Here is a 25,450-nt window from a genome sequence, read left to right as displayed (position 1 = left end):
GTGTTTGGGGGGGGTTTGTGTTGGAGCTGAGAGAGTAAACTAATGAATCACTGTTTTTTATTTTAGGTTCAGGAGAATGTTAAACTGAACCTCCCTTTCACTTTCACCATTACTGGAAAGCAACGCTCTCTCGAACTGCAGGCCAGGTTTGTGTGTGTGTAAATGGGGGTGGGCTGTGCACATCTGGGCATGCTATTGAAAAAACAAAAGGAACACTTGTATGAAACTTTTCAGGTACATGTTAGTAAATGCCAGTTCCTATTGTGACATGCTGTCAACAACTATGGCTTTTTTGTTAATTTATTTTTTGTGGTATTATAATAGTTACTCTGGTTGTAAATATAGGTTCTGTATTTCGTTCGAATGTGTTTGATCGTTGATTTTAATCATTTTGGTCCTTTTTATAGAACTGCTGAAGAAAAGGAGGATTGGATACAGGTAAGCCTCTTAATTGCACTGAAGGTAGGGAGGGAGAGTGTTTGCTAGTGCTGTGAGTGGTTTTGGTAAAATAATGGAATATCCACACAAAATACAGATACACAGAGACACAAACAGCCAAGCTCGTTAGGATATTGTGGTTAGGACAAAATTCCCAGGACATCAACGCAGGCATACACGAGAAGTCATTGCGTGAACTACACACACAATGAAGTTGTGGTGTTTTATATGAATGCAAGAGGCAGTTGGGCTGGCTGTACTGAACAAAGTAGCTTTGTCCTTTGGCCAATAGAAACTCCAGCTACCTCTCTCTCCTCTGGCTCTCTCCATCCTTCTAGGTGATCACAGCCACCATCGAAAAGCATAAACAGAACAGCGAAACATTTAACAAAGCCTTCAACAGCTCCTTATCCCGTGACGAGGAACACACACCGGACTCCCCGGTAAAATCACCTCTCATTCTCGGCTTCCTCTCCCTTGGCTGGATGAGTAAATGCATCTCAGTCCGAGTTTGTGTGCACCGCGCGTCTCTGATTATACAGACGTTTCATAGTCTGTGCTTCCAGTTGTTTTCGTCATTCTCTGTTTACTAAAAACAATTATTTATCATCATGCACTTTAGCTAATGAAAGAATTTGGGTCCTTTGTAAAACGCAGTCTGTGTGTGTGTGCGCGTCTGTGCATTTTTATAAAGAGCCACATGACCTACTAAACACAAATGTGTTTTATGTTTGTTTATTCTACTGCTAGGTTCTTGCCGTCTTCCATTGTCACAGTTCTAAGCATGACTTTCTTGTTCTGCACAGGGACTGTGGAATAATGTATTAGTAGATTCAGACGGTGGTGTACATGAGCGGGTGAGTGGACATACCTGTGCAATTAACATCTTCATACATTTAATGTAGGTCTTGCATGCTTATTGGCTGTCATAGGGCTGGATTATTAGGGACAGAAATCCTTTACTGTATTGGCATGCTAGGTTAAGATGTCTGTCTGTGTGTGTGTCTGTGTGTGTGTTCATTCTTTAGAGGAGTTCAAAGAAGAGAGACAAGGAGAAGGAGACCTGTAAGGGCTGTAATGACTCCTTCCACTTCACCAAGCGAAAGCACCATTGCAAGAACTGTGGAGCGGTCAGTATGTGTGGGTGGGTTTGTTGGTGGGGGGCATTGATGTAGTTCAGGCTGCTCTGTTATGATGAATTTATACCTTTTTTGGGGGGGTTGATTTTTCATTTCTCTTAGTTTTATGTTCAGTACCATATTCCATTTATAAATCAAATTCAGTGTGATGAACTGAAACCCACTCTGGAAGTCAAATCCAGTTAAGACGCTGTGGTACTTATTATACTGTGTGTGTGCTGAAAACACAAGCAATGTTGGGGCCCTGATTAGTATAAAGTCATAACTTCACAAATCAAGCCGGCAGTTGAAGTGCTTTTGTAACGCTCGCGTTTCATTTGTTTTTTGTTTTTTTCCTTCTCTCTGCTGCCCTCTGTAGGCTATCTGTGGTAAATGCTCCAAGGTGGCCGAGAGCAAGAACACACGCATGTGTAGACCGTGTTATGAGGCCCTGTTAGGACCCGAAGGGCCTCCAGATGGCACTACTGAGCCAAAGAAAAAAGCAGTTACTGAGGTGAACCCCTAACCTAATCAAAGGCCCGACGCATTCATCTTTGGTGAGGTTTTGGTAAACATGCCCCAAGAGTGCCAGGAAAAGTACTTTCCTCTCAGTTTTTATTTTGCACTTATTAGTGAATTATGACTAAAAACAGGACTATTGTCAAATTATCTGCAGTATGAGCACATGCAGATTTCCCCCAGACATATGCGCTTAAACTACTATTCGCGTAAACTCTTACTCATATAAACCACTAGTCACACAAACATCTACTTGCAAATGCACCTCCCACACCTTTTTTAAGTGCATCTGTGGTGCACTTGTTTTCTGTTGTACAATAGCAGAGAGCATACTATGAGTAGATAAGCAAACAAATCGTGATTAAACACTCACACGGTCAATTCTTTCACAAAGCACCCCACCAAATGTGGCACAACTTCATGAATGTACATATATAAAATATATGAATTCTTTGCTACAGTTTTCACGCACTACATGAGTTAGAACATGCACAGAACACAAGGCTCTCACTTTTTTTGTGCAATTTTGATTTCTCTGCACTGCAAGTGGGATTCAGACCTCTGTGGGGAGCCACCATTGGATTTCAAGTCCGGCACCTTAACCTCTCGAGTGTGCACGACCTGATACTGTGTGTCTGACCTCCGTGTGGTGCGGGCCTGTTTTGCAGAAGCAGCTCTCCGTGATGCGGGATAGCTGGGTACTGTGCAGCCATCTCCTGGTTCAGGAAAAAGGAAAGAGCTGGACCAAGACCTGGGCAGCCATCACCAAATCAGAACCACTAGTACTTTACCTACACACCAACAGCCAGGTTGTGTGTGTGTGTGTGTGTGTGTGTGTGTGTGTGTGTGTGTGTGTGTGTGTGTACTGGGTAGCGCATCTCCTGTGGGACAGTGCGGTTCACTCCCCTTTTGTGTTAGTACGCTACACTTGGTCAAGTGTCCTGGGGCAGGACTCCTAACATTACATTCACCTGTGTAACATGGTTGAAACTGTAAGTTGCTCTGGATAAGAGCCTCTGCCAAATGCATTTACATGTATGTGTGTGCCCCTACTCCTTTAAGGAGACTGAGGTCAAGCGGTTTATCCTGACCAGAGCTTGACTGACTTATCCAACTCTGTTGGTTTTTTTGTATCTCATCAGTTTCAATGTCTGTATTGTTTATTTCTCTCTTCCTTCTGCTGTTTTATTACAAAACCATCAAAAAAAGATTAAAGACAATGTCCCATAGTTTTCAGTAGTGGGGGACAGTTCTGCGTACACGTTCTCCTCAGTAATTATGAGCCTGTGCGCCTGCCCATACACAACACATGCACTGCTCTATATAAATATACTTCATTGTGTATGTTCGTAAGTGAAATCATCAGTTAGCCTGATTAGGACTCAAACAGTAGTAATACAGACAAATCCAAACTCATCCACTGTAATTTATATTATAGTTCACTGAAAATATTGCTTTGTGTCCAGGTTACAGCTTTTTTGAAAGTATCATCTGATTCTGCTTTCTTATAAAGTTCATATGGCGATCAGTTTAACATTACTTGCTACAGTGTGGCAGGGATTTGGTGAAATAATGTTTTTAGGAATCTAAGTCCTTGGCTGTTTGCATCTTTTTTAATGGAATAGTTGCCATCCAGTATATGTATATTCAACCAGTGTTTTTATTTATGTTTGACTATAGACATATTTTTACTAATGTAACAGTAACAGCCTAACATGAATTATGAATTGCTGCGTTTTCTGTATCCTAAATGTTTGAGCCCAAATCCAGTGAATATGATTGGTTTTGTATCTGATCAAATGGTTGCGTTTATCATGTATCAACAGGACACACGTGCTGCACGGATGATCCCTCTTCCCGGTTATGAGGTCAGCACATCGTTATCACCTTCAGAGAAATCAGAGGGGAAACATGTGTTCAAGCTCAGTCACTCCCAGCATTCACTGCTGTTCAGCGCTCAGGATTCAGAATTAATGGCCAAGTGGGTTGAGCTTCTTTCCCTTGCTACAAAAGGTGAGGTCTCAGACACATCAGACAACCCGACAGAGCCCCAGAAGAACCAATGAGGCAAGCTGCCGCAGGACATTAGAGCCCTCCCCTGCCCCTGGAACCATGTCTTTTGTACAGAACGTGTTACTTGAATTCACATCATCTTCAGCACTTTTCCTTTTTTAAAAAAAAAACAAAAAAACGTTTTTAGTTCCTCCTTCATCTCTATTTTGCCCCTTTCACAAAATCACAGGATGCACATGCGCACACACAGCTTCGCACCAGTACACACACTGTTTGAACACGTCTTCCACTGTTGTGCTGTTGTAAAGCCATGTCTCGATGCACTATTATTTCCTTTCCGAGAAGACTTGTTCAGAGGGTTTTTTGTTTTTGTTTTTGTTTTTTTTTGTATTACAGTGGCTGTTGTTGATTTCTATGAAAGATTATAGGATGGATGTTTTTACCATTTTTTAAGGCTGTTTGTAAATGACATGATTATTTCAGAAGCATTAAGTTATCTTTCAAATGTAAAAGAAGGAGCTCCATTTTAAATAAAGAACGTGGAGGGTTATGGCTGTTCAGAGCCTGATCTCCTCCTCCGAATAGTTTCTCTCCTACATGGTTTTCCCCCCCCCATTTGTGCCAACGTACAGCCCAAACCCCTGGTACTGCGGCTAGAGAACCAGTACTGTAGAGTAAGTGCTCCATTCCCTGGCTTGCACCATGAAATGCAACTCATGGGTCCTTCTGAGAACTCGATGAACTTGGGTGTCTACGTGTTTGTAACATTCCCTATTTACATGTCATGCTTTTAAATATTCTGCAAGCTATTTGTCAAGAACCAGTATTACTATCTTAGGGTGTTTTTTTACCAGAAATGTTCGCAAAAGGAAATGTCTCTAGAATATCACTTAATAAAAGAACATCTGGGCTCCACGTATCACATGGGAATGTTAGTTTATGTATGTATGTATTTATTTATTTCCCTGTGCTATGTCATCTTTTTCATTTTGTTGTCATCTGAGTTTGATCTATTTTTGGCAACAGAGGGTAACAGAACACGGCAACATGGAGAACATTTTTAGTGTTTATCTTCTTTGTAAATTGTTGGTGGAAGAAATGGCTTAGTGTTGCCAGTCAGTATTTCCTATGGTTTAGTTGATATCTACACAAAGGGAAATCAATTGGAAGCATCAGTTTTGATCTTTTGTATTTTACAGTGGGTTGTCTGAGCTTATCATTATACGCCCCAATATTAAATCAAGTGTGTGTGTGTGTGTGTGTTTTCTCAGTGCTGCGGTGTTTCAGATATGTGGTTAGACTTACAATTACAGAGCGATCTACACACAGGTGTTAAAAGGAACGGAAATCGTCACATTTCAGGAAATATAGGCAGAAATGAAACTAGACAATGAAATGAAAGACAAGTGAGGCAAAGCTTTATGGGTGATGCAAGCTGTTTAAAATGTGTTTGTCAAAGTAGCTTCTCAATACTCTCCATGGAATCACTTGACTGATATTTTATAGATTCATGTACATGTTCATTGTTTGCCTGGAACCAAATGTACTCTCCACACTTCATTTGAAGTCCTTGAAATTCTGTGCTTCTATGCTTAAATATCAATTACTCTTAAGTATTACAATTCTCTGCCTTCCCCATTTGGAATGTTAGTATTACTATATTTTAGCTTTGCAAAAAAGTCACACCAAAAGTGACCAGAGGTTCAGAGCAGTTGGAATACACACAAACACAGACAACAAAAAGAATGCCAAGCGCTGTGTTGATAGTAGAAGGTTTTACATTTGGCAGTATGTGGGTAGATTTCCAATCCCATATAAATTTTGGGTTTGTCTGTCTCTCCTGTATCTGTATCTACACTATCTACATCAGTGTGTGGGTGAGTGTGTCTATGATGATGATTCTTTTATGTCATTAGTAAATGTGTCCGTTGGGCAGTGAAGGATAAACTGTGCATGTTCACACCAACCATTGTCAGCTTCTGATAACGGGTCACTTCTGACTGTAATTTGTTTAACCAGTTAATTTAATCTTTTGTCATGAACTTCAAATACCAAATGCATGTGTCTGACTGCTCATGGATGTGTGCAGAGTCTTTGGGGCCACTGTGTCTCATCACATGTCGAATGAAAGTTAATGATGTGGTCCAGAAGCTGTTTGTCCCTGCACATGCTATGCTGCTGTTTTTAGCTGTGTGATGGAGCATTCCCCTCCAGCATGGTCACTAGGTCAGAGATGGACAAGGAGAGGAGAACATCTCTCTCTCCTTTTTTTTTTTTTTTTTTGCACATTCACTCATTTCTCTTCTGATTTTCAGAACGTGTTTGTATATCTACATCTTAATGTGTAGGTAAATCCGGTTTAAAGGGATGGCTGCAGCCCTGCCGTGCATTATGGACACACTGCAGTTGACCTGTCAGTCCAAAGGAGCTGTTGCTGTGGTAACTGTTCCAAGAAGGGCTGCATTCATTTGGAGAAATGGACCATGTGTCCACCAGGTTCCCTTATGCAGTGCACATGAAAGTATGTATATTACTATTAAGTGTGTGAATTATATTTTCACCTCACTACAGACCCAAACAGTAAACACTGCACAGGGTGCACACATGAATTTGCTTTAGTTAGCTGTGTCAACCCGTGCCTGTAAGTTCCTATAATTCATTTCACTGAGTCCTTTCCAAGTAGGGCCATAAAACTCTATAGTCCATACGCAACACAGTCATTTATTCGGAAAAGTGACCCCCATCGTGTGTGTGTGTGTGTGTGTGTTTGTGTTTTACTCATGGGTGTTCAGAAACATTTCCACTTGCATACCATGTTTCCCATCAGTTTTAGTACAGATAAATATATTACATTAGCGCTCCATCATTATATTACTGGACATGCATATCCCAACTGAAGCGGTGCTGATCCCTTTAGTTCTGTCTTGGAGGGTCCTGAGCTTAGCAGGTTTTATATTATGCCAGATGAATTAGAGTTTTTTTGGCCAGTCACTGGAAAAGCTAACAGACTTTTCAATGTGCCTTTGTCTTCTGGTCCACTTTCTACTTGTCCGTTTTATGTATGAAGTCTTATATTATCCTGTTAGGTTCAAGGTCTGATTTCCAGAATCTCCAACAAGTGGAAGTACATTGGTGGTTTGACTGATGAAAATGTCAAGGAGGATTTATTGGTTTCTCCTCACAGTCGTGTAGGCTGCCATCACATCAGTGCACAGCAGGTGGCCTTGCCATGCCTCTAGACATGTCTGTCTTCCTCTACTGCCATATCCTAATTTATCTCATCGAGGTTTGAGTGTAGGTGCGAGAGAACGCATGCATGTGTAAGTATGTCAGTGTGTCTGTGCGCGTAACTATGCACGTATGCATGAATGCGCATTGCCATGGTGCTGTGGTTTTGTCTCATGTATTACGAGTAACGCAAACTCTTGTTAGGACAATATTGGGGCAGAGGGAACAAAAAATGGGACCAGATTCGAGAGAAGACTTTTAAAAACGGGAGACCTTATAAACACCAAAGAGCCCCAGTGCTGAATTGCGGTTTTTAGATTTCATTCGCGCCTTACTGGACACAAATACATACACGCCACTGGTGTTGATTCAATACGGACAATTTTTATGTAGGATGGTCGAAGTCTTGTCAGTATTATTAGGATGTGACCCTCTGTAGAAGTCAATTAATATTCGATTACATCCGAGATGGTTTTATACTACAGTGTATAACGTTACAACAATGCTTGTTTGTTTGTAGTTAGACAGTAGTGGCCACTCTTTTACATAATGCCAAACAATTCTGACTCGTGTTTTGTACCAGAGAAAGGATGAACCTTTCCTTCATAGGTTCTGTTTTAATCGTGATTTTTGACCCGCAGCTGTGTGTGTGTGTGTGTGTGTGTGTGTGTGTGTGTGAGTGAGTGAGAGTGTGAGAACATTGCAGCACTCCATGCCACATATCACAACCTACAGAAAACGAGCCTCTGTCTGGATGCACGCAGCTTGTGCTCTTAGTTTACAACCAACGGAAATGAAAGAAGAAACACTAACATTTCAAACGTCCAATTACAGTTCAGTTGTATGAAGATGCCATACTTTGCAACCGTTACACAAATAGCTATTCACATTCATGCTGCTATATCTTTTTAAAAGCGAATCTGCTTAGCGGCGGTTTAGTTATGATTTGAGTATAGTGCATCAATTTGTCATGGCTGCGACAAAAGAAAGCGCTAAATACAACGGCAACCTCTTTGAAGGTGCCACCCAAGACAACACGCCACTTCCTGACAGATTTGTAACTGATGACACGCCGTCTTGTTCTGCTAGCGGAACCCCAGACTGTATCCCTACCGCGTATGGACTCGTCCAGGACGCCGTGTCCTACTGGGTTCCTAATACTCACGTCCTTACCAGACCGGCAGACCTCTCGGCGCTACTACCCGCTGACATTGAGCCAGTTCGTCGGAACTGGTGGACGAACCGAGTTGTCCGTAGCTCTGTGCTCCAAGCGCAAGTTTTTCGGTTACGCGCGAAGACAGGTGAACGCTTGGGGCTGATGGAATCGTTCAACGCGTCGGTACCCGATGAGTCCAAGTCGCAACTCGCCGTGGAAGGGCGATCCAGTAACCAGAAAGGTAACTAAAATAAAAAAAAAAACAAAAAAAACCAACAGTAGATCAATATTGCACATAATAGTCATTCGTGTTCAGAATCTTTGTATTTTGTCGATTACTTATTACCTAGGATTTTTTATTGCAGATCTATATATCCAGAACTTAGGACACGTCTGCATTGTTTAGTCAGTCACCCTGCGTATATTTTACATATAATAGAAAACCCCAAAGTGACCTAGTAGGAAATAAGGAAATAATATAACAGTAGCACTGAAACATTTTCTATGTCAGGCTTCAGCATTTTATAAATTAAGCACAACGCTCCTTGGGAGTAAGATATATGCAACAACACACCCTAGTCGGCAAATTGCAAGGATCTATGCTTTTAAAAGTCCAGTTTACAAATGAAATGACAGAAATTACAAACATTACGGAAACAGGAAACAAGAAGTGTTTGACAGTGTGCACGGGAAATGTGTGTGCCTGCTGATCACTGCTCCCTGGGTCGCAGTTTACGTTGCTTGGTCAAGCACGTTAAACAAGTCTATTTGAATTTTTTAATCATAATTTTTAAAATTTAAATATAACAAGGGGCTCTGTTTCCAGTCGACATTACATGTGGACGTTATCGGGTTTTTTGCCCAAAAATTGTGCAATTTCTAATTTGCAAGGATGTCATTTGGACAACATTGTCAGGAAGTTATAAGACAAGAAGATAAAGGCTTGCTTTCAGTGTTTCCCTAGCAAATAAAATGCTAATAATAGAATTAATTGTGCTAAAATATGTGTGTACAAATATATTCTAAATATGACGCGTTATGCTTTAGCAATCTTAAGGGTTTGTACTTTGCATAAACCACTAAAACCTTTGCGGATAATGCTTTGCTTTCAGCATCCTAATCCTGCTGGTTCTGTAATTATCTAAAAGTATCAGGAGAATATTCTAGATTTTAAACAATTTTGCATGCAGTTAATGAGTTTCAGGAAACTCTAATCTAAAGTACTGTGGACTGATCATGTTGCACTTCTTTTGGCTTTAGCATTCCAAAGCTGTGTGTGCGATGTCTTGTGAGGATAATTTCTTCGTCTACAGATCAGTGCACTCCTATGCAGTCTCCCCCTTTGGGGACACTTAAGTTAGTGGCAGGAAATGGTACAAGCATCGGCACGGTGATGACCTTACAGTGCCCCTACACACACCGCGCTGTCAGCGGTGGCCGGGTCATGTGCATGCAGGACAGCAACAGAGTACAGTGGACCGGCGGAGTACCTGAGTGTAAACGTAAGCCAAATACACACACACAGATCCATCCTACGCATGGCCCTAGCACACTCTTTTGAGAGTTCCCATGGATAGATCACTCAATGTAGAAAATATGCCACATTCCAAAAATGTTAGAAATGACATCATTAGCATCCTTTGGCGGATGGTGGTGCGACTGAAGAGTGTGAGCGCATCTGTGCACTAGCATGAGAGAGAGAAGAGGAGATGGTATCTAGCACGAAGGCGGTAGCGCGAGTGTGACAGAGTAAAAATAGGCACCTTTCCTCTAAACCTCTCTTCTCCACATTCTGTGTGATACAGAGAGCATGCACAGTAAGGTAAATGCTTAGAGAATCTTAAGCAGGAAAACGGGCAGAACTGCAGAGCCTGCAGAATGTACCAGCCTTCATTCATTTACTCCAACACCTTCCATATAACTCTCAAAAATCTGATGCTTTAAAATGCTTTAGGTCATATTTGTCATGTCGAGCTCTGTTGCGCTATCGTGCGTTTTCCTAATCAACTGCCTTATACTGGTTCTCTTTTCTTATGCACAGGCCAGCACACTTTTGATTTGGTCTTCCAACATGTTTTTCTTTCCTTTTTTAAAAACCCCCAGAAACTTGTTGTTTTGTACTGTATGTACAATTTTGGCAGTTTGTTACTTTCTTTATTTATACAATTTAATCCCTTTTTTTTCTTTTCTTCCTATTAACAAAAACCAAAATTCATGTATTTTCCAATTGTGATTCTAAGGAAGTTATCACAAAGTGGTAGCCATTAAAAACAGAGTGGAAAACTGAAAACAACAAACTGAACTTGAGTTGAAAAAATGCATGTGGAAAACAAAAGATATTTGAATTCAAGTAGCAATGAAACCAAGCCAGTCTAGTGCATACATCCAGTGTATTCACTATTACTGATGTAATGAAATGGCAATAACATCTTAACAACCTAAATGTAGAAATGTAGTGACATTCTGTATCTTCTCACCCAAAGATCTGTTTTTATTAAAGATGGCTGTATAAGATCAGAAGATAGAAATTCTTTTTTTAATTAGCGAAAATGTAGGAAAGGATTCTTTATGCTCTATTGGAGTATTGGAACTTCAACTTTAGTTGTGGTCTTCTGTGTAACAGAGTTGGTTATACCTTGGAGACATGCTTGTATAAACATGCACAGATCTTATAAACTGAGTTTTTGCATATAGCAAATGTAATGGAATTGCAAATATCTCCTGCTCCAATTAGTCACTGTGAAATGTACATTGCTAATTAATTGAGGTATTTATTTATTTATTTGCATTTCCTGTTTTCCCACTTCTAGCACTTTCGCGTTATGAGGGCCAGGGCTTCCGTCTGGCTGTATTTGCTTCCATCGTCAGCTTGGCCATCATCATCTTCATGAGCGTGATCTTCATCACCTCCTGCCTGCTGAACCACGTGAGGAGAGAGGAAACTAAACGACGGGAGAGGTGAGAAGAGAGAGGAGGTGCAGAGGAGAGGAGGATGGGCGGAGGAGGTGGGGAGATGGACTGGAGAGAAAGCAAGCAAAGAGAGGAGAGGAGGATGGGCGGAGGAGGTGGGGAGATGGACTGGAGAGAAAGCAAGCAAAGAGAGGAGAGGAGGATGGGCGGAGGAGGTGGGGAGATGGACTGGAGAGAAAGCAAGCAAAGAGAGGAGAGAAGGATGGGCGGAGGAGGTGGGGAGATGGACTGGAGAGAAAGCAAGCAAAGAGAGGAGAGGGTTACATATGGAAAAGCGGAGAAGAGAATGGGAGGAGAGGTCACGTGAAGAGGAGAAGAACTGTGTGAAACGTAACTGATTTGATTTGTGTGTGTGTTTGTAGAGAGAGGAAGCGGGAGGCTGCAGAATTGTGGGCCCAAATGGACCACCAGAACTTTGAGGAGCAGAGAGTAGCTTTCCATGGCCCTACGGGCAGAAATAACAACAACAACAACAACAGCAACAACAACAACACCAGCAATGGCAGCAGACCGGCGCAACATACCCAGCATGCTCTAGTTCGGCCTGCACTCAGCACCCAGCAGCCATGTAACAATCAGCCTGCAGCATGCAGGTATGATGCCTAACATCAACTCAGACATCAGCATTCTCTCTCCACACACATGATACAGATAGAAACATCACCCATGTACATGTGCGGGTGCTGGTGTAAGATCTAGACCAAAACAGGATTACAGGCAGTATTACACGTTTGTTTTTGTCTGTTTCACAGATGGCATCAGGAACGTTTGAGGACTTCCCACCCATCCAACCTTCCCCCAGTGCCCAGGGGTACGCCACATGTAAACACACAGACTTCCTGTGCCCTACAATCACATAGCATGCGCTTACAGACAGGTCTTCTCTGCAGTGGATGTGACCGTACCTTGGAAGAGCAACCATGGGATCGACCCTCACCACTACCAGTGGACACGCAGGACTGGTTCTCTGATACAACTGGGCAGAGCTTGGAGGGCGTGGAGGACCCGTTCCAGAAAGGCCAACACTCACTTGGCCCCCAAAGCCCACCCATGTGGGTTATATCTGTATAAAGAATCCAGTTTCCTCTATAGCAATGAATTACTTTGGGGGGGGGAGTACTAATTGACTTGGTGTGCTAAATATAAAAGGATTGCCAGACAAAGTAAAAGGGTGTCTTTGTGATCAACATGTTTCTTGTCTCGAGCAACATGAAACTTTATTTCAGCATTACACTCAAATGAGAATTTCTGTTTTCACTTGTGCCTTAAAAAAGTTTGTTTTTTGTATTTGAATGTACTATGATGGCTAGAACTCTATATGGAGCATTGCCAGCCTGTGTGTTAAACTGTTATGATTATCCTGTATATGTAATGTAACATTTCATAGTTGATTCTGTCACTTGTACTCAACTACAGTTGTAACTCTTTGTTCTTGAAAGCCAGTCAGTGACAAGTTGAGTAAGCATGTTAGCCTGTCACACTTTTACGAAAGCTAAGAAAGCTGCTGATCAAGTTTTGCTTCAACAGAAAATAATAATAATAATAATAATAAACATGGTGGATTCATGTGGATATAATACTTGGGTAGGTTTAACTTGCAATAGATCGTTTTTTTTCTTTCCCTCTTACACATCTGTGTAAAAGTATAAGCATCCTGTTACTATATGTATGTGGTAAAAAGTAACTACATTCAGTATAGCCCAACACTGGATCCACATTAGCTTTTGACTGGATGTACTATATCTGAGTGTGTAACGATAAACACATGAGACAAATTGTGATACATAAGAGCCTACAAGAACTGGATTTGTAATGTCTTCCTGATTAAATGATTCTTTGAAAAAATGGCACAAGTATTCTAAACTGGTCATTTGAGCATGCTACGCACTTTAGCTGTGCATTAAATAGCGCCCTCCACTGGACATTTTGGTCGGGGAGCCTACAAAGCATTTAGGATCATTTCACTTTGGGTGCTCTGTGATTTCAGTGACAGTGGTCATAAAAATCCACTAAAAAGTTATCTTATGGCAGGTTAGTTGGTTTCTAGCCTGCTTGTCGCCATTCTTGTGATTTTAGATTAGTATCTTAATTTGACTGCAGTATTGAGCATGATTTGTTGAAATGTTGGGAAAAAAAATAACTTAAGCAAAATAAACGGAAGAAGTTCCACACAGGTTTCTATGTGTATATCTGGAAGCACAAGAATGGTGAGACAAGCAGGTTTTTGAAACTGTTTTTGCAACTACTATTTACATTTCGTTCTATTAAAATGCGTCTGCACTCAAATGAAAAATCATGAGATTTTACATGCATGCGTGATTACATTTCTAGATCCATTTACACCATATGTTTTACCACAAGGAAGAATGTTGAGCTAAAATTATTTTTGATTATTTGATTAACGTGCAGTAGTCTTTTATGTATGGTTTAGGAGACGGTTAAATCACATCGGTCAGTGTAAACGATTATGGCTTGGAATCCATCCACTGCTCTTGATTCCCTGTTAACCAGATGGGGTTTATTTTGTTGACATTATTCTCACGTCCAGTCCCTTGGATGATAAAACCTGGGTGTCAATTTGAATGTTTTCGCGTTACGGTCGCATGACATGGGCAAGCGCTGGCACAAGGATTTGTATGTTAATTTCCTATAAATGAAAAATCGTGCCGATGTTGCAGTGTAACAACCATATGTGACTGTGTCACGAAATACACACTCCCATTTACGTGACTGTACGACAGTGACTGCAGTCCTAATCAGGTTGTGTGTGTGCGTGCATTATTCCTCCACCGCTATGTTTGCACCCTTCTATTTATGCACCACAGCTTGTTTACGACTGTTTCTGTCAACGTCCAGTACAAAAGCTCTGATCTATCCTCATGTCATCATAGTCAGATTGTGAGCTGAACCAACAGATTCAACAGATTACTGTATTTTCGAAATGTTTTTAGTGGTGCAAAACATCCCATGTATTAGTATGGAACCAAAGGGAATGAAGGAAGACAAAAACGAAGTACACATCTCGGGTCCCAGAGATTTTGGAATATGTGTTGTATCAAATTAAGTCCAACAATTGTTGCTGTCAGCTGGTGACAGTAAAAAAGTAAAAACAAGTAAATGTTGTTTTAAGAGGTTGATATCTTGCTGAGATTTCAAGGTTTGTTATAATTCCAGATATTTGGCACTGATTTTTTTCTAAGAACACATGTAAGGGTCTCTCTATTGATTGCCAGTTTTAAAACATCTTGAATTAATACATGTTTGAATTATATTTAGTTTTAAGGTTTTCCTTGCATATCATGACACAGATGTAAAGATTTGAATAATCTGAATATTATATTTAAAGCTCTTATACAGTTGGGTTGACAGATTCCATACAGTACTGAAGAGAAGTGTTTAACCTATGAACTGACCAATTTATAATTGACTTACATTATTTAATATTAGATTGATAGCTCTTTATTTTGATTGGTGGAAAAGGCCAGCCATTCTCACAAATACAGAGAAGTGTTTGTGATGTTTGTGGGAGTTTAAACCTCTTAATTTGATTCCTGAGATTAAGGTTAGGGTTATCTTTAGGATTACGCTTAGACAATTCTTTTTGTATGATTATTTACATACAGGTAGAATGGGAGTCATGTATGTTGTGTTGTATTTGTATGCACAATGCTTTATGGAAGAATAGAACTGGTCAAAGCAACAGTCTGCAGAGGTCATCTTTCAGTGGAGGCCAAAATGGAAATGATGTGGTTTTGCCAAAAAAAAATAAAAAAAATTCTAGCTTGCAAAGGAAAGCGTGTGTAAAATAGAGCAGCCAGATTTAAATATAAATCCAATACTTGACAAGAGTTGGAGGGAAGCTATGCTTGTTAGATTCCGTTTCATTACAAAACACCCCTCAATGACCTTTAGTATGTTTAGCCAAGTAGTTGATAAACAGCTAGTTGCATGTGAATGATACCCATATGCAATATGTGTAATTCGATGTCCAGAAAATTCATAAAAGATCATCTTTTCATGCAATTGTCTGTAGCAGATATGTACTTGCACTCAATTTTTTAAAAAAAAACAAATGCTTGGCCCTCAGGAATTTCCCCTGATGGGTACAAGCTGTGTTTTACAGAATATTTTAGGGTCTCAGGCAACTGCTTTTAAAATGCAAAATGTGCATTATGTAAGAACTGTGTTTTAGCAATTGTGCAAAAATAACTTTCCATATCCAATGTATTATCCTTTCAGAGAGACTAGAATATTACAGCAAGCAGTATGGGAAATTTCTAGAAAAACAAATGCTAACATCAGACCCCACAATGTTCTATATAAATATTTAAATTGTTTTGCACAAGATGTAGTGTGCAGGATTGTGTCTGTGTGTTTATGTGTGTGTTTGTGCATGCATGCATGCATATCTTTGTGCATGAGTGAATGTTAAGTATCAGTACTTACCAAGGCAGTGTGCTGTTGCAGTTCAACAAGGAACTCTAGAGGGTGTACTTTCTCCACATAACTTTCTTCTTCAACAGTGCCCAGATACCTGAAACTGTCCAGATTCAGTCTGCTAGTTAAGATAGTGAACCAAATAGGTCTTCACATATTAGTATATGTGAGGCTTTGAAAGCAGTACATACTTGATCAGACTGTGCGTTCAATAGCATGTATTTATGAAGGTCATTTTAATGTAACAAGGAAGTAGAAAGAAATGAAGGTCAAAATGAATTAAAATCTCTCTCTCTATATATTCCCCCCCCCCCCCCATGTGTGTGTGTGTGAGTGTGTGTGTGTGTGCGTGCACATGGGCATTCACATCTTCCATTGCATGTCTGAGAAAGCAATCATACAGAGAGACGGAAGATATAAAGTGCCATGGAGGTATTTACACATCAAAGAATAAACCAGGATTTTTATCTGTGCTCCTAAATTTCCTATCGCTTCAATTTTTTCCTTTCTAAATTATACATGGACTTTTATGACTGAGGTTAAATTGCAGACTCAGAAACCTTCCTTCTTTAGCATCATATCTCTCTAAAACCAATTAGATGTTGAGACCAAGTATTTCTGAAATTTACCATTACACTGTAAAATGACCCCATACATGTGATTTGCTTGCGCAAATGGTCTATGCCTTATTTATGTGAGGACTGGGGTTTTTGTGGGAGGCAGGTGATACCCACACAAAAACAAATGCACACACACACATACTCACACATGTATACATAATGATGTATGGACATGAACAGGAAATTGAACCTACATCTATAAATGGTACTAAATCTATAAAATGTCCTAAGCTGATTTTCACTTGATGTGATTTGTCTGTGGTTTTGAATCAATTCTCATATGGATCTCAAGCCTGTGAAAAGGTGAATATAGTTTGCTCGTGTTGCAAATTCAATTCTGAGAAGACTACATTTAAATACTTATTAAAATAATGAAATGTGACTGATTTTGACATTCTACACATGACATTGAGACAATGAATAGGTTATAAGAGCATTTAATAAAGCTATGGTGGCATATATTTACCTATAACTTTACTTCAAGTTTGACTAAATTTGATCTATTTGCTGCATCTACAGTATGTACCCAGGCCTTCATGAAACAGTGTTGTAATGCACTGAGATTGTGTATCTGGTTGTGTATATGTGTTATGTGTGTATGTGAAAAGTAAATATATTTGGCATACTTTATTACTGTGTGTGTTTGGTGTATACCTGTAAATTATGATGCACAAATTATTCATTCTGGTTAGGCTATTGAACCCCGAATGCTGTGACAAAGACATTGATTACCAAAATGTTGAAAATGCACCCTGTGGCAAAATTCTCAATGAAATTTAGCTGGTGATGCATTCCTTCATCATTCAGATTCCATTTCACTGTAACAAACATTTGAAACACAAATACATTTTAAGTATTTAACAAATCTTAGTTGACCTTTAAAGGAAAAGATTGGGTGCAAAGATGAGCTTGAGTACTCATCTGTGATCAAGTTTATTTCTATGTCTACAGATTCATTGCAAAAAAATAAAGTACAAACCTCATGGACTCCAAAGCATTGACCCAATGGGCATGTACACTCATAAGTTAAAGTGAGAATGGCTGACCCTAAATTAATATTTTTGTTTTCCTTGAGATACCCTAAATAAAACATTAAATAAAAACAAAGTATGATAGTTCATGTGGGTCCAAAAGCTTTCAGGATTTAAATTCCAGGTGTTCCCAAACCAGTCTAATAAAAGATGTTGTTTAAAGTTAAAGCTAAAAACAAATGTTTGCAGTAATTCTTTTCACCACTGCTGCCTCTGAAACATGTAAGAGTGGGGGAACAGAGATGAGGTGATGAACATGCATAAAATGGAGTAGTCAAATATGCAGCAATTGTAACAAAGGGACTGAATATAGGGTTTGAGCGGTTACTCCAAATAAATGTCAATGTGGTGCTAAGACTAGGGGGTATGATTACTGTTTGTGACCTTTTGGAGCCATTTGAGGGAAACACTGCTAAAAGTAGTCACGGAAGGGAGCCACAGTTCCTGAGGTGACAAAGTCTGCCACTGTGCTGTTCAGTACCAAGCATCTCTATAAAGGCTCTTATAGACTGAAAACAAATGCGAAGGAAGTGCCAGAAACTGTCTGTCCTCTTGATTGCCCTTCAACATAGGTGCCCTATCTTTAGTGAGTCTGAAAGAAAGCTAAGGAGCTCTTTCGAACTTGTGATTGTCACAGACATGTGCCACACTCATACTTAAGAAGCCTTTTCCCACTGCTGTGTTTGATCTGTGCTTTGTGTTCTATTTCCAACTTCAACGCAAGGCATGAGGACCTAGTGGCAAGGTGGTGTTCTTTAAAACTGAAGAGCACAGGTACAATCACTGTCTGCGGCCTTGAGAAGCCGTTTGAGAGAAGCGCTGCTAAAAGTAATCATCGAAGGGAGCCACAGTCCCAGACGTGACATGCTCTGCAACTGTGCTCCCGTTTGTCATCTTGTTCCCCCATCTACTACACCCACAGGCAACCATAACCTTTGTTTTTGTGCTTTTAATGCTACTAACTGAGATTACAAGCAGGTTTACATGTGGTACAGTGTGTAGAAGTGGAAATTGGGGTTTGCCAGATAACAACAACTCCATTGCTATTCCAGGTAGGTTCCAACTCACTTCACATTAAAACCCTGTCCCAAGTGCTCCTTCTTGGGTCACTAGGCTTCCTTGGTGATCTTGACCAGAGGAACAAGGTCCCCCAGTGAGTAAATACATGTAAATACATTTGGCTAATTACCAAACATTTGGAGTCACTATTTTCAATGCTATTATCCTATAACTTGGCAAGAGAAGGGGATGTAGATCAGTGCTAGAGCGCATGCTTTGCATGTATGAGGTCCAGCGTTCAATCCCCTGCATCTCCACTAGTGTTAAGTTATGGCATGACAAGCTACTCTAATGCCGTTGCTTGACAATAACTCATGTTGGGATGGCAATCGAGTCCTATGCATTTCTATCGAGTAGACTTTTAATCCTCTTACTTTCAACATATGCCATTGATCGACAGAGAACAAGAAGTATCTACTCACAGTTATACATGGGTCAGAACAGTGTCCTGACTTTGAGCACGTTCGCGATCCTAATGCTGACGCAGGTAACGCGTTCACTTGTAGGCTACTATGTGGGTCACATCTTACCTACATTTTGACCCCGGGCATGGTGGCCAAGCGGCAAGGCGTCGGTCTTGTAAACCGAAGACCACGGGTTCGATCCCCGTTCGTGCCTTTTACAACAGCGTAAGTGGACAACTAAGTCAACAATGTATACGGAAATGATAGCAGCTGACGTGGCACTGGCAAATTCTCCAATGCCTACCCCCTTCGTGCAGCGTCTCCTTCTCTTGCATTGGCAAGCCACCATCAGTCCACTTCTTGCATTGGACAAAACATATTTGTACAAGATCCAGGACTCCTCTATCTCACAAATAGTGACTAAAATGTCATTGCTGTCAGCGCCACGTTGAGCCAACGTGCTCTTATTAGTGATGATTGTCTGCTTTGCTTCAATGACAGGTGCCATTGTCCCATAGGTTCCATAAAACTGATAGGGAGACTCAAAGAAACCGGACCTTGCTTAGTCAAAAGATGAAATGGGAGGTGACCTCATGCTGGCATATTCTTGAGTGAACTGACTTAAACCGTCTTACCAGGAAGCTTATTATTCTCTTCTTTTTATTTGTAATCTTGGAAATCTACAAAATATGAAATTGGGGATTTGCCTTGTTTGTTCAGTCACCATTGCTGTAAGATGTGTACGGCACATTGACGCTTCCTACTTGCAGTATTCAATGATTTTAAGGTTGTTCTTATTTCTAGCCTTCTTGGCTGAACAACTGAGCCTTCAGGCCTGCAAAGTCTTGGCCAACATAACTTTTTAAAGTACTTTGTCAGTTTTCTATTCTGTTCTTGGTTTTTGCAAATTTGTTCTTCTGGATTTGCTGCTGGCGAACGATAACGAGACTAATCGACTCATCGTGCGACTGCTTCTTGCATCATTATTTACTGTTTACTGTGCCTGTATCTTTCAGATTTCAAAATGCTTGCGCTCCCGTGGGGATGTAGCTCAGAGGTAGAGCACATGCTTCGCATGTATGAGGTCCTGGGTTCAATCCCCAGCATCTCCATAAAGGCTGTCTTATAGAATGAAAGTGCCAGCAACTGCATCTGTCTGCTTGGTTGCTCTTCAACATATATTCCCTATTTTGGGTCAGTCTGAATCAGAGCTAAGGAGCTCTTACGAACTTGTACTTGTCGCTCACATGTTCCACACTCTTCCACTTAAGACACCACAGGTACAATCACTGTTTGCACCCTTGCGTCCTTAAGAAGCCGTTTGAGAGAAGCACTGCCAGATAACAAGAGCTCCACTGCTATTCCAGGTAGGTTCCAACTCACTTCACATTAAAACACTATCCCAAGTGCTCCTTCTTGGGTCACTTGGCTTCCTTGGTGATCTTGACCAGAGGAACAAGGTCCCCCAGTGAGGAAATACATGTGCATATTTTATCATAACTTACGGATTTACAGATCATCAAAGTCTATGTGAAGAGTCACAAACATTCCTGATGATGAGGCAGGCCTTTCTGACCCATCACAGAGTTTTGACAATTCAGGATACTCGTGGCCAATTAACAAACATTTGGAGTCACTATTTTCAATGCTATTACCCTATAACTTGGCAAGAGAAAGGGATGTAGATCAGTGCTAGAGCGCATGCTTTGCATGTATGAGGTCCAGCGTTCAATCCCCTGCATTTCCACTAGTGTTAAGTTATGGCACGAGAACCTCGCTGACATCATCAGTGCTGTGCCGGAACATGTCCCAGTCCGCGTCATCCAGAGCGTCCTGCAGAGCGGCCACCGATTGGTCTGTCCAGCGCTAACCTCAAGCGTGCAGTGCCCAACCTTTACCATCACGTAACCTTCCCCACCAGGGGAAATAGGACACTCGACCACTGCTACACCCCATACAAGGACAGCTACAAGGCACTAGCTCATCCACCGTTTGGTAAGTCGGACCACGCTGCCATCTTCCTCATAGCAAAATATAAACAAAGGCTGAAACGGGAAGCTCCGGTTCAGAAGGAGGTCGCGCACTGGACAGACCAATCGCTGGCCACTCTGCAGGACGCTCTGGATGACGCGGACTGGGACATGTTCCGGCACAGCACTGATGATGTCAGCGAGTTTACGGAGGCAGTAGTAGGGTTTATTGGGAAACTGGTGGACGATACGATTCCAAGAGCCGCCATCAAGAAGTTTCCCAACCAGAAGCCCTGGGTGGACAAACTCTGAACTCTCGCACTGCTGCCTACAACACGGAGATCATCAGCGGGAACATGGATGAGTACAAGTCAGTGGCAAACGGAGTGCGCAGGGCGCTGAGGGAGGCCAAGCGGCGCTACGGGAGGAAACTGGAGACACAGTTCCAGCAGAGTGGCTCTAGATCCCTGTGGCAGGGGCTACGGACGATCACGGGCTACAGGAGCCCACCCTCCGGACTGATGAGTGCGGATGAGTCTTTGGCGAACGAGCTAAACACGTTCTTCGCTCCATTCCAGGCGACATCTAGCATCGCTAGCGCTAACAACGCAGATGGTGCTATCGGCGCAGCCAATGATGCACGCCAGAAACTGACTCTGTCCTCTTGATTGCCCTTCAACAGAGGTTCCCTGTCTTGGGTCAGCCTGAAACAGAGCTAAGGAGCTCTTTCAAACTTGTATTTGTCACTCAAATGTGCCACACTCTCCCATTTAGGAAGCCACAGGTACAATCACTGGTTTGCGCCCTTGAGAAGCCATTTGAGAGAAGCGCTGCTAAAAGTAATCATCGAAGGGAGCCACAGTCCCAGACGTGACATGCTCTGCAACTGTGCTCCCGTTTGTCATCTTGTTCCCCCATCTACTACACCCACAGGCAACCATAACCTTTGTTTTTGTGCTTTTAATGCTACTAACTGAGATTACAAGCAGGTTTACATGTGGTACAGTGTGTAGAAGTGGAAATTGGGGTTTGCCAGATAACAACAACTCCATTGCTATTCCAGGTAGGTTCCAACTCACTTCACATTAAAACCCTGTCCCAAGTGCTCCTTCTTGGGTCACTAGGCTTCCTTGGTGATCTTGACCAGAGGAACAAGGTCCCCCAGTGAGTAAATACATGTAAATACATTTGGCTAATTACCAAACATTTGGAGTCACTATTTTCAATGCTATTATCCTATAACTTGGCAAGAGAAGGGGATGTAGATCAGTGCTAGAGCGCATGCTTTGCATGTATGAGGTCCAGCGTTCAATCCCCTGCATCTCCACTAGTGTTAAGTTATGGCATGACAAGCTACTCTAATGCCGTTGCTTGACAATAACTCATGTTGGGATGGCAATCGAGTCCTATGCATTTCTATCGAGTAGACTTTTAATCCTCTTACTTTCAACATATGCCATTGATCGACAGAGAACAAGAAGTATCTACTCACAGTTATACATGGGTCAGAACAGTGTCCTGACTTTGAGCACGTTCGCGATCCTAATGCTGACGCAGGTAACGCGTTCACTTGTAGGCTACTATGTGGGTCACATCTTACCTACATTTTGACCCCGGGCATGGTGGCCAAGCGGCAAGGCGTCGGTCTTGTAAACCGAAGACCACGGGTTCGATCCCCGTTCGTGCCTTTTACAACAGCGTAAGTGGACAACTAAGTCAACAATGTATACGGAAATGATAGCAGCTGACGTGGCACTGGCAAATTCTCCAATGCCTACCCCCTTCGTGCAGCGTCTCCTTCTCTTGCATTGGCAAGCCACCATCAGTCCACTTCTTGCATTGGACAAAACATATTTGTACAAGATCCAGGACTCCTCTATCTCACAAATAGTGACTAAAATGTCATTGCTGTCAGCGCCACGTTGAGCAAACGTGCTCTTATTAGTGATGATTGTCTGCTTTGCTTCAATGACAGGTGCCATTGTCCCATAGGTTCCATAAAACTGATAGGGAGACTCAAAGAAACCGGACCTTGCTTAGTCAAAAGATGAAATGGGAGGTGACCTCATGCTGGCATATTCTTGAGTGAACTGACTTAAACCGTCTTACCAGGAAGCTTATTATTCTCTTCTTTTTATTTGTAATCTTGGAAATCTACAAAATATGAAATTGGGGATTTGCCTTGTTTGTTCAGTCACCATTGCTGTAAGATGTGTACGGCACATTGACGCTTCCTACTTGCAGTATTCAATGATTTTAAGGTTGTTCTTATTTCTAGCCTTCTTGGCTGAACAACTGAGCCTTCAGGCCTGCAAAGTCTTGGCCAACATAACTTTTTAAAGTACTTTGTCAGTTTTCTATTCTGTTCTTGGTTTTTGCAAATTTGTTCTTCTGGATTTGCTGCTGGCGAACGATAACGAGACTAATCGACTCATCGTGCGACTGCTTCTTGCATCATTATTTACTGTTTACTGTGCCTGTATCTTTCAGATTTCAAAATGCTTGCGCTCCTGTGGGGATGTAGCTCAGAGGTAGAGCACATGCTTCGCATGTATGAGGTCCTGGGTTCAATCCCCAGCATCTCCATAAAGGCTGTCTTATAGAATGAAAGTGCCAGCAACTGCATCTGTCTGCTTGGTTGCTCTTCAACATATATTCCCTATTTTGGGTCAGTCTGAATCAGAGCTAAGGAGCTCTTACGAACTTGCACTTGTCGCTCACATGTTCCACACTCTTCCACTTAAGACACCACAGGTACAATCACTGTTTGCACCCTTGCGTCCTTAAGAAGCCGTTTGAGAGAAGCACTGCCAGATAACAAGAGCTCCACTGCTATTCCAGGTAGGTTCCAACTCACTTCACATTAAAACACTATCCCAAGTGCTCCTTCTTGGGTCACTTGGCTTCCTTGGTGATCTTGACCAGAGGAACAAGGTCCCCCAGTGAGGAAATACATGTGCATATTTTATCATAACTTACGGATTTACAGATCATCAAAGTCTATGTGAAGAGTCACAAACATTCCTGATGATGAGGCAGGCCTTTCTGACCCATCACAGAGTTTTGACAATTCAGGATACTCGTGGCCAATTAACAAACATTTGGAGTCACTATTTTCAATGCTATTACCCTATAACTTGGCAAGAGAAAGGGATGTAGATCAGTGCTAGAGCGCATGCTTTGCATGTATGAGGTCCAGCGTTCAATCCCCTGCATTTCCACTAGTGTTAAGTTATGGCACGAGAACCTCGCTGACATCATCAGTGCTGTGCCGGAACATGTCCCAGTCCGCGTCATCCAGAGCGTCCTGCAGAGCGGCCACCGATTGGTCTGTCCAGCGCTAACCTCAAGCGTGCAGTGCCCAACCTTTACCATCACGTAACCTTCCCCACCAGGGGAAATAGGACACTCGACCACTGCTACACCCCATACAAGGACAGCTACAAGGCACTAGCTCATCCACCGTTTGGTAAGTCGGACCACGCTGCCATCTTCCTCATAGCAAAATATAAACAAAGGCTGAAACGGGAAGCTCCGGTTCAGAAGGAGGTCGCGCGCTGGACAGACCAATCGCTGGCCTCTCTGCAGGACGCTCTGGATGACGCGGACTGGGACATGTCCCGGCACAGCACTGATGATGTCAGCGAGTTTACGGAGGCAGTAGTAGGGTTTATTGGGAAACTGGTGGACGATACGATTCCAAGAGCCGCCATCAAGAAGTTTCCCAACCAGAAGCCCTGGGTGGACAAACTCTGAACTCTCGCACTGCTGCCTACAACATGGAGATCATCAGCGGGAACATGGATGAGTACAAGTCTGTGGCAAACGGAGTGCGCAGGGCGCTGAGGGAGGCCAAGCGGCGCTACGGGAGGAAACTGCAGACACAGTTCCAGCAGAGTGGCTCTAGATCCCTGTGGCAGGGACTACGGACGATCACGGACTACAGGAGCCCACCCTCCGGACTGATGAGTGCGGATGAGTCTTTGGCGAACGAGCTAAACACGTTCTTCGCTCCATTCCAGGCGACATCTAGCATCGCTAGCGCTAACAACGCAGATGGTGCTATCGGCGCAGCCAATGATGCACGCCAGAAACTGACTCTGTCCTCTTGATTGCCCTTCAACAGAGGTTCCCTGTCTTGGGTCAGCCTGAAACAGAGCTAAGGAGCTCTTTCAAACTTGTATTTGTCACTCAAATGTGCCACACTCTCCCATTTAGGAAGCCACAGGTACAATCACTGGTTTGCGCCCTTGAGAAGCCATTTGAGAGAAGCGCTGCTAAAAGTAATCATCGAAGGGAGCCACAGTCCCAGACGTGACATGCTCTGCAACTGTGCTCCCGTTTGTCATCTTGTTCCCCCATCTACTACACCCACAGGCAACCATAACCTTTGTTTTTGTGCTTTTAATGCTACTAACTGAGATTACAAGCAGGTTTACATGTGGTACAGTGTGTAGAAGTGGAAATTGGGGTTTGCCAGATAACAA

The 25,450-nt window shown here is 42.1% G+C and overlaps 2 protein-coding genes and 4 non-coding genes across 9 annotated transcripts in view; all 6 read left to right on the top strand.

The window, feature by feature from the left end:
• Positions 1-4,908, top strand: part of fgd (faciogenital dysplasia) — a 38,458-nt gene extending 33,550 nt beyond the window's left edge. For all 3 annotated transcript variants that reach the window (XM_027015021.2, XM_027015020.2, XM_027015022.2), the window contains 8 exons: positions 67-146; positions 408-438; positions 777-881; positions 1,245-1,295; positions 1,467-1,568; positions 1,936-2,070; positions 2,744-2,884; positions 3,902-4,908. In XM_027015021.2, the coding sequence (XP_026870822.2) occupies positions 67-146; positions 408-438; positions 777-881; positions 1,245-1,295; positions 1,467-1,568; positions 1,936-2,070; positions 2,744-2,884; positions 3,902-4,141 (885 nt within the window). In that variant the 3' untranslated portion in view covers positions 4,142-4,908. The remainder of the gene's footprint in view (positions 1-66; positions 147-407; positions 439-776; positions 882-1,244; positions 1,296-1,466; positions 1,569-1,935; positions 2,071-2,743; positions 2,885-3,901) is intronic.
• Positions 4,909-8,073: 3,165 nt separating this feature from the next.
• Positions 8,074-13,296, top strand: LOC113580445. Of its 2 annotated transcripts, XM_027014993.2 has the most exons (6): positions 8,074-8,713; positions 9,786-9,974; positions 11,283-11,430; positions 11,805-12,035; positions 12,195-12,253; positions 12,333-13,296. In XM_027014993.2, the coding sequence occupies exons 1-6, from the start codon at positions 8,287-8,289 to the stop codon at positions 12,563-12,565; spliced, it is 1,287 nt and encodes a 428-aa protein (XP_026870794.2). In that variant the 5' UTR covers positions 8,074-8,286; the 3' UTR covers positions 12,566-13,296. The 2 variants fall into 2 exon arrangements, with proteins under 2 accessions (XP_026870794.2, XP_026870793.2); XM_027014992.2 differs by having other exon boundaries at positions 8,075-8,713; positions 12,195-13,296.
• Positions 13,297-19,135: 5,839 nt separating this feature from the next.
• Positions 19,136-19,207, top strand: trnat-ugu. Its single transcript has one exon. It is a non-coding gene; the product is annotated as a tRNA-Thr (tRNA).
• An 826-nt stretch (positions 19,208-20,033) lies between these two features.
• trnaa-cgc lies at positions 20,034-20,105 on the top strand. The gene has a single exon. It is a non-coding gene; the product is annotated as a tRNA-Ala (tRNA).
• A 2,474-nt stretch (positions 20,106-22,579) lies between these two features.
• On the top strand, positions 22,580-22,651 carry trnat-ugu. Its single transcript has one exon. It is a non-coding gene; the product is annotated as a tRNA-Thr (tRNA).
• Positions 22,652-23,477: 826 nt separating this feature from the next.
• trnaa-cgc lies at positions 23,478-23,549 on the top strand. The gene has a single exon. It is a non-coding gene; the product is annotated as a tRNA-Ala (tRNA).
• The last annotated feature ends 1,901 nt before the right edge of the window (positions 23,550-25,450 follow it).

This window comes from Electrophorus electricus, chromosome 18, assembly GCF_013358815.1.
Source record: "Electrophorus electricus isolate fEleEle1 chromosome 18, fEleEle1.pri, whole genome shotgun sequence".
NCBI lineage: Eukaryota > Metazoa > Chordata > Actinopteri > Gymnotiformes > Gymnotidae > Electrophorus > Electrophorus electricus.
This window is presented reverse-complemented; position numbering and strand designations above follow the sequence as displayed.

Coding starts and splice junctions, on each gene's coding strand:
- LOC113580445 (XM_027014992.2), top strand. CDS start 8,287: ATGGCTGCGACAAAAGAAAGCGCTAAATACAACGGCAACCTCTTTGAA. Junction 9,975..11,282: donor CGGAGTACCTGAGTGTAAAC/GTAAGCCAAATA, acceptor TCCCACTTCTAG/CACTTTCGCGTTATGAGGGC. Junction 12,036..12,194: donor AATCAGCCTGCAGCATGCAG/GTATGATGCCTA, acceptor TCTGTTTCACAG/ATGGCATCAGGAACGTTTGA.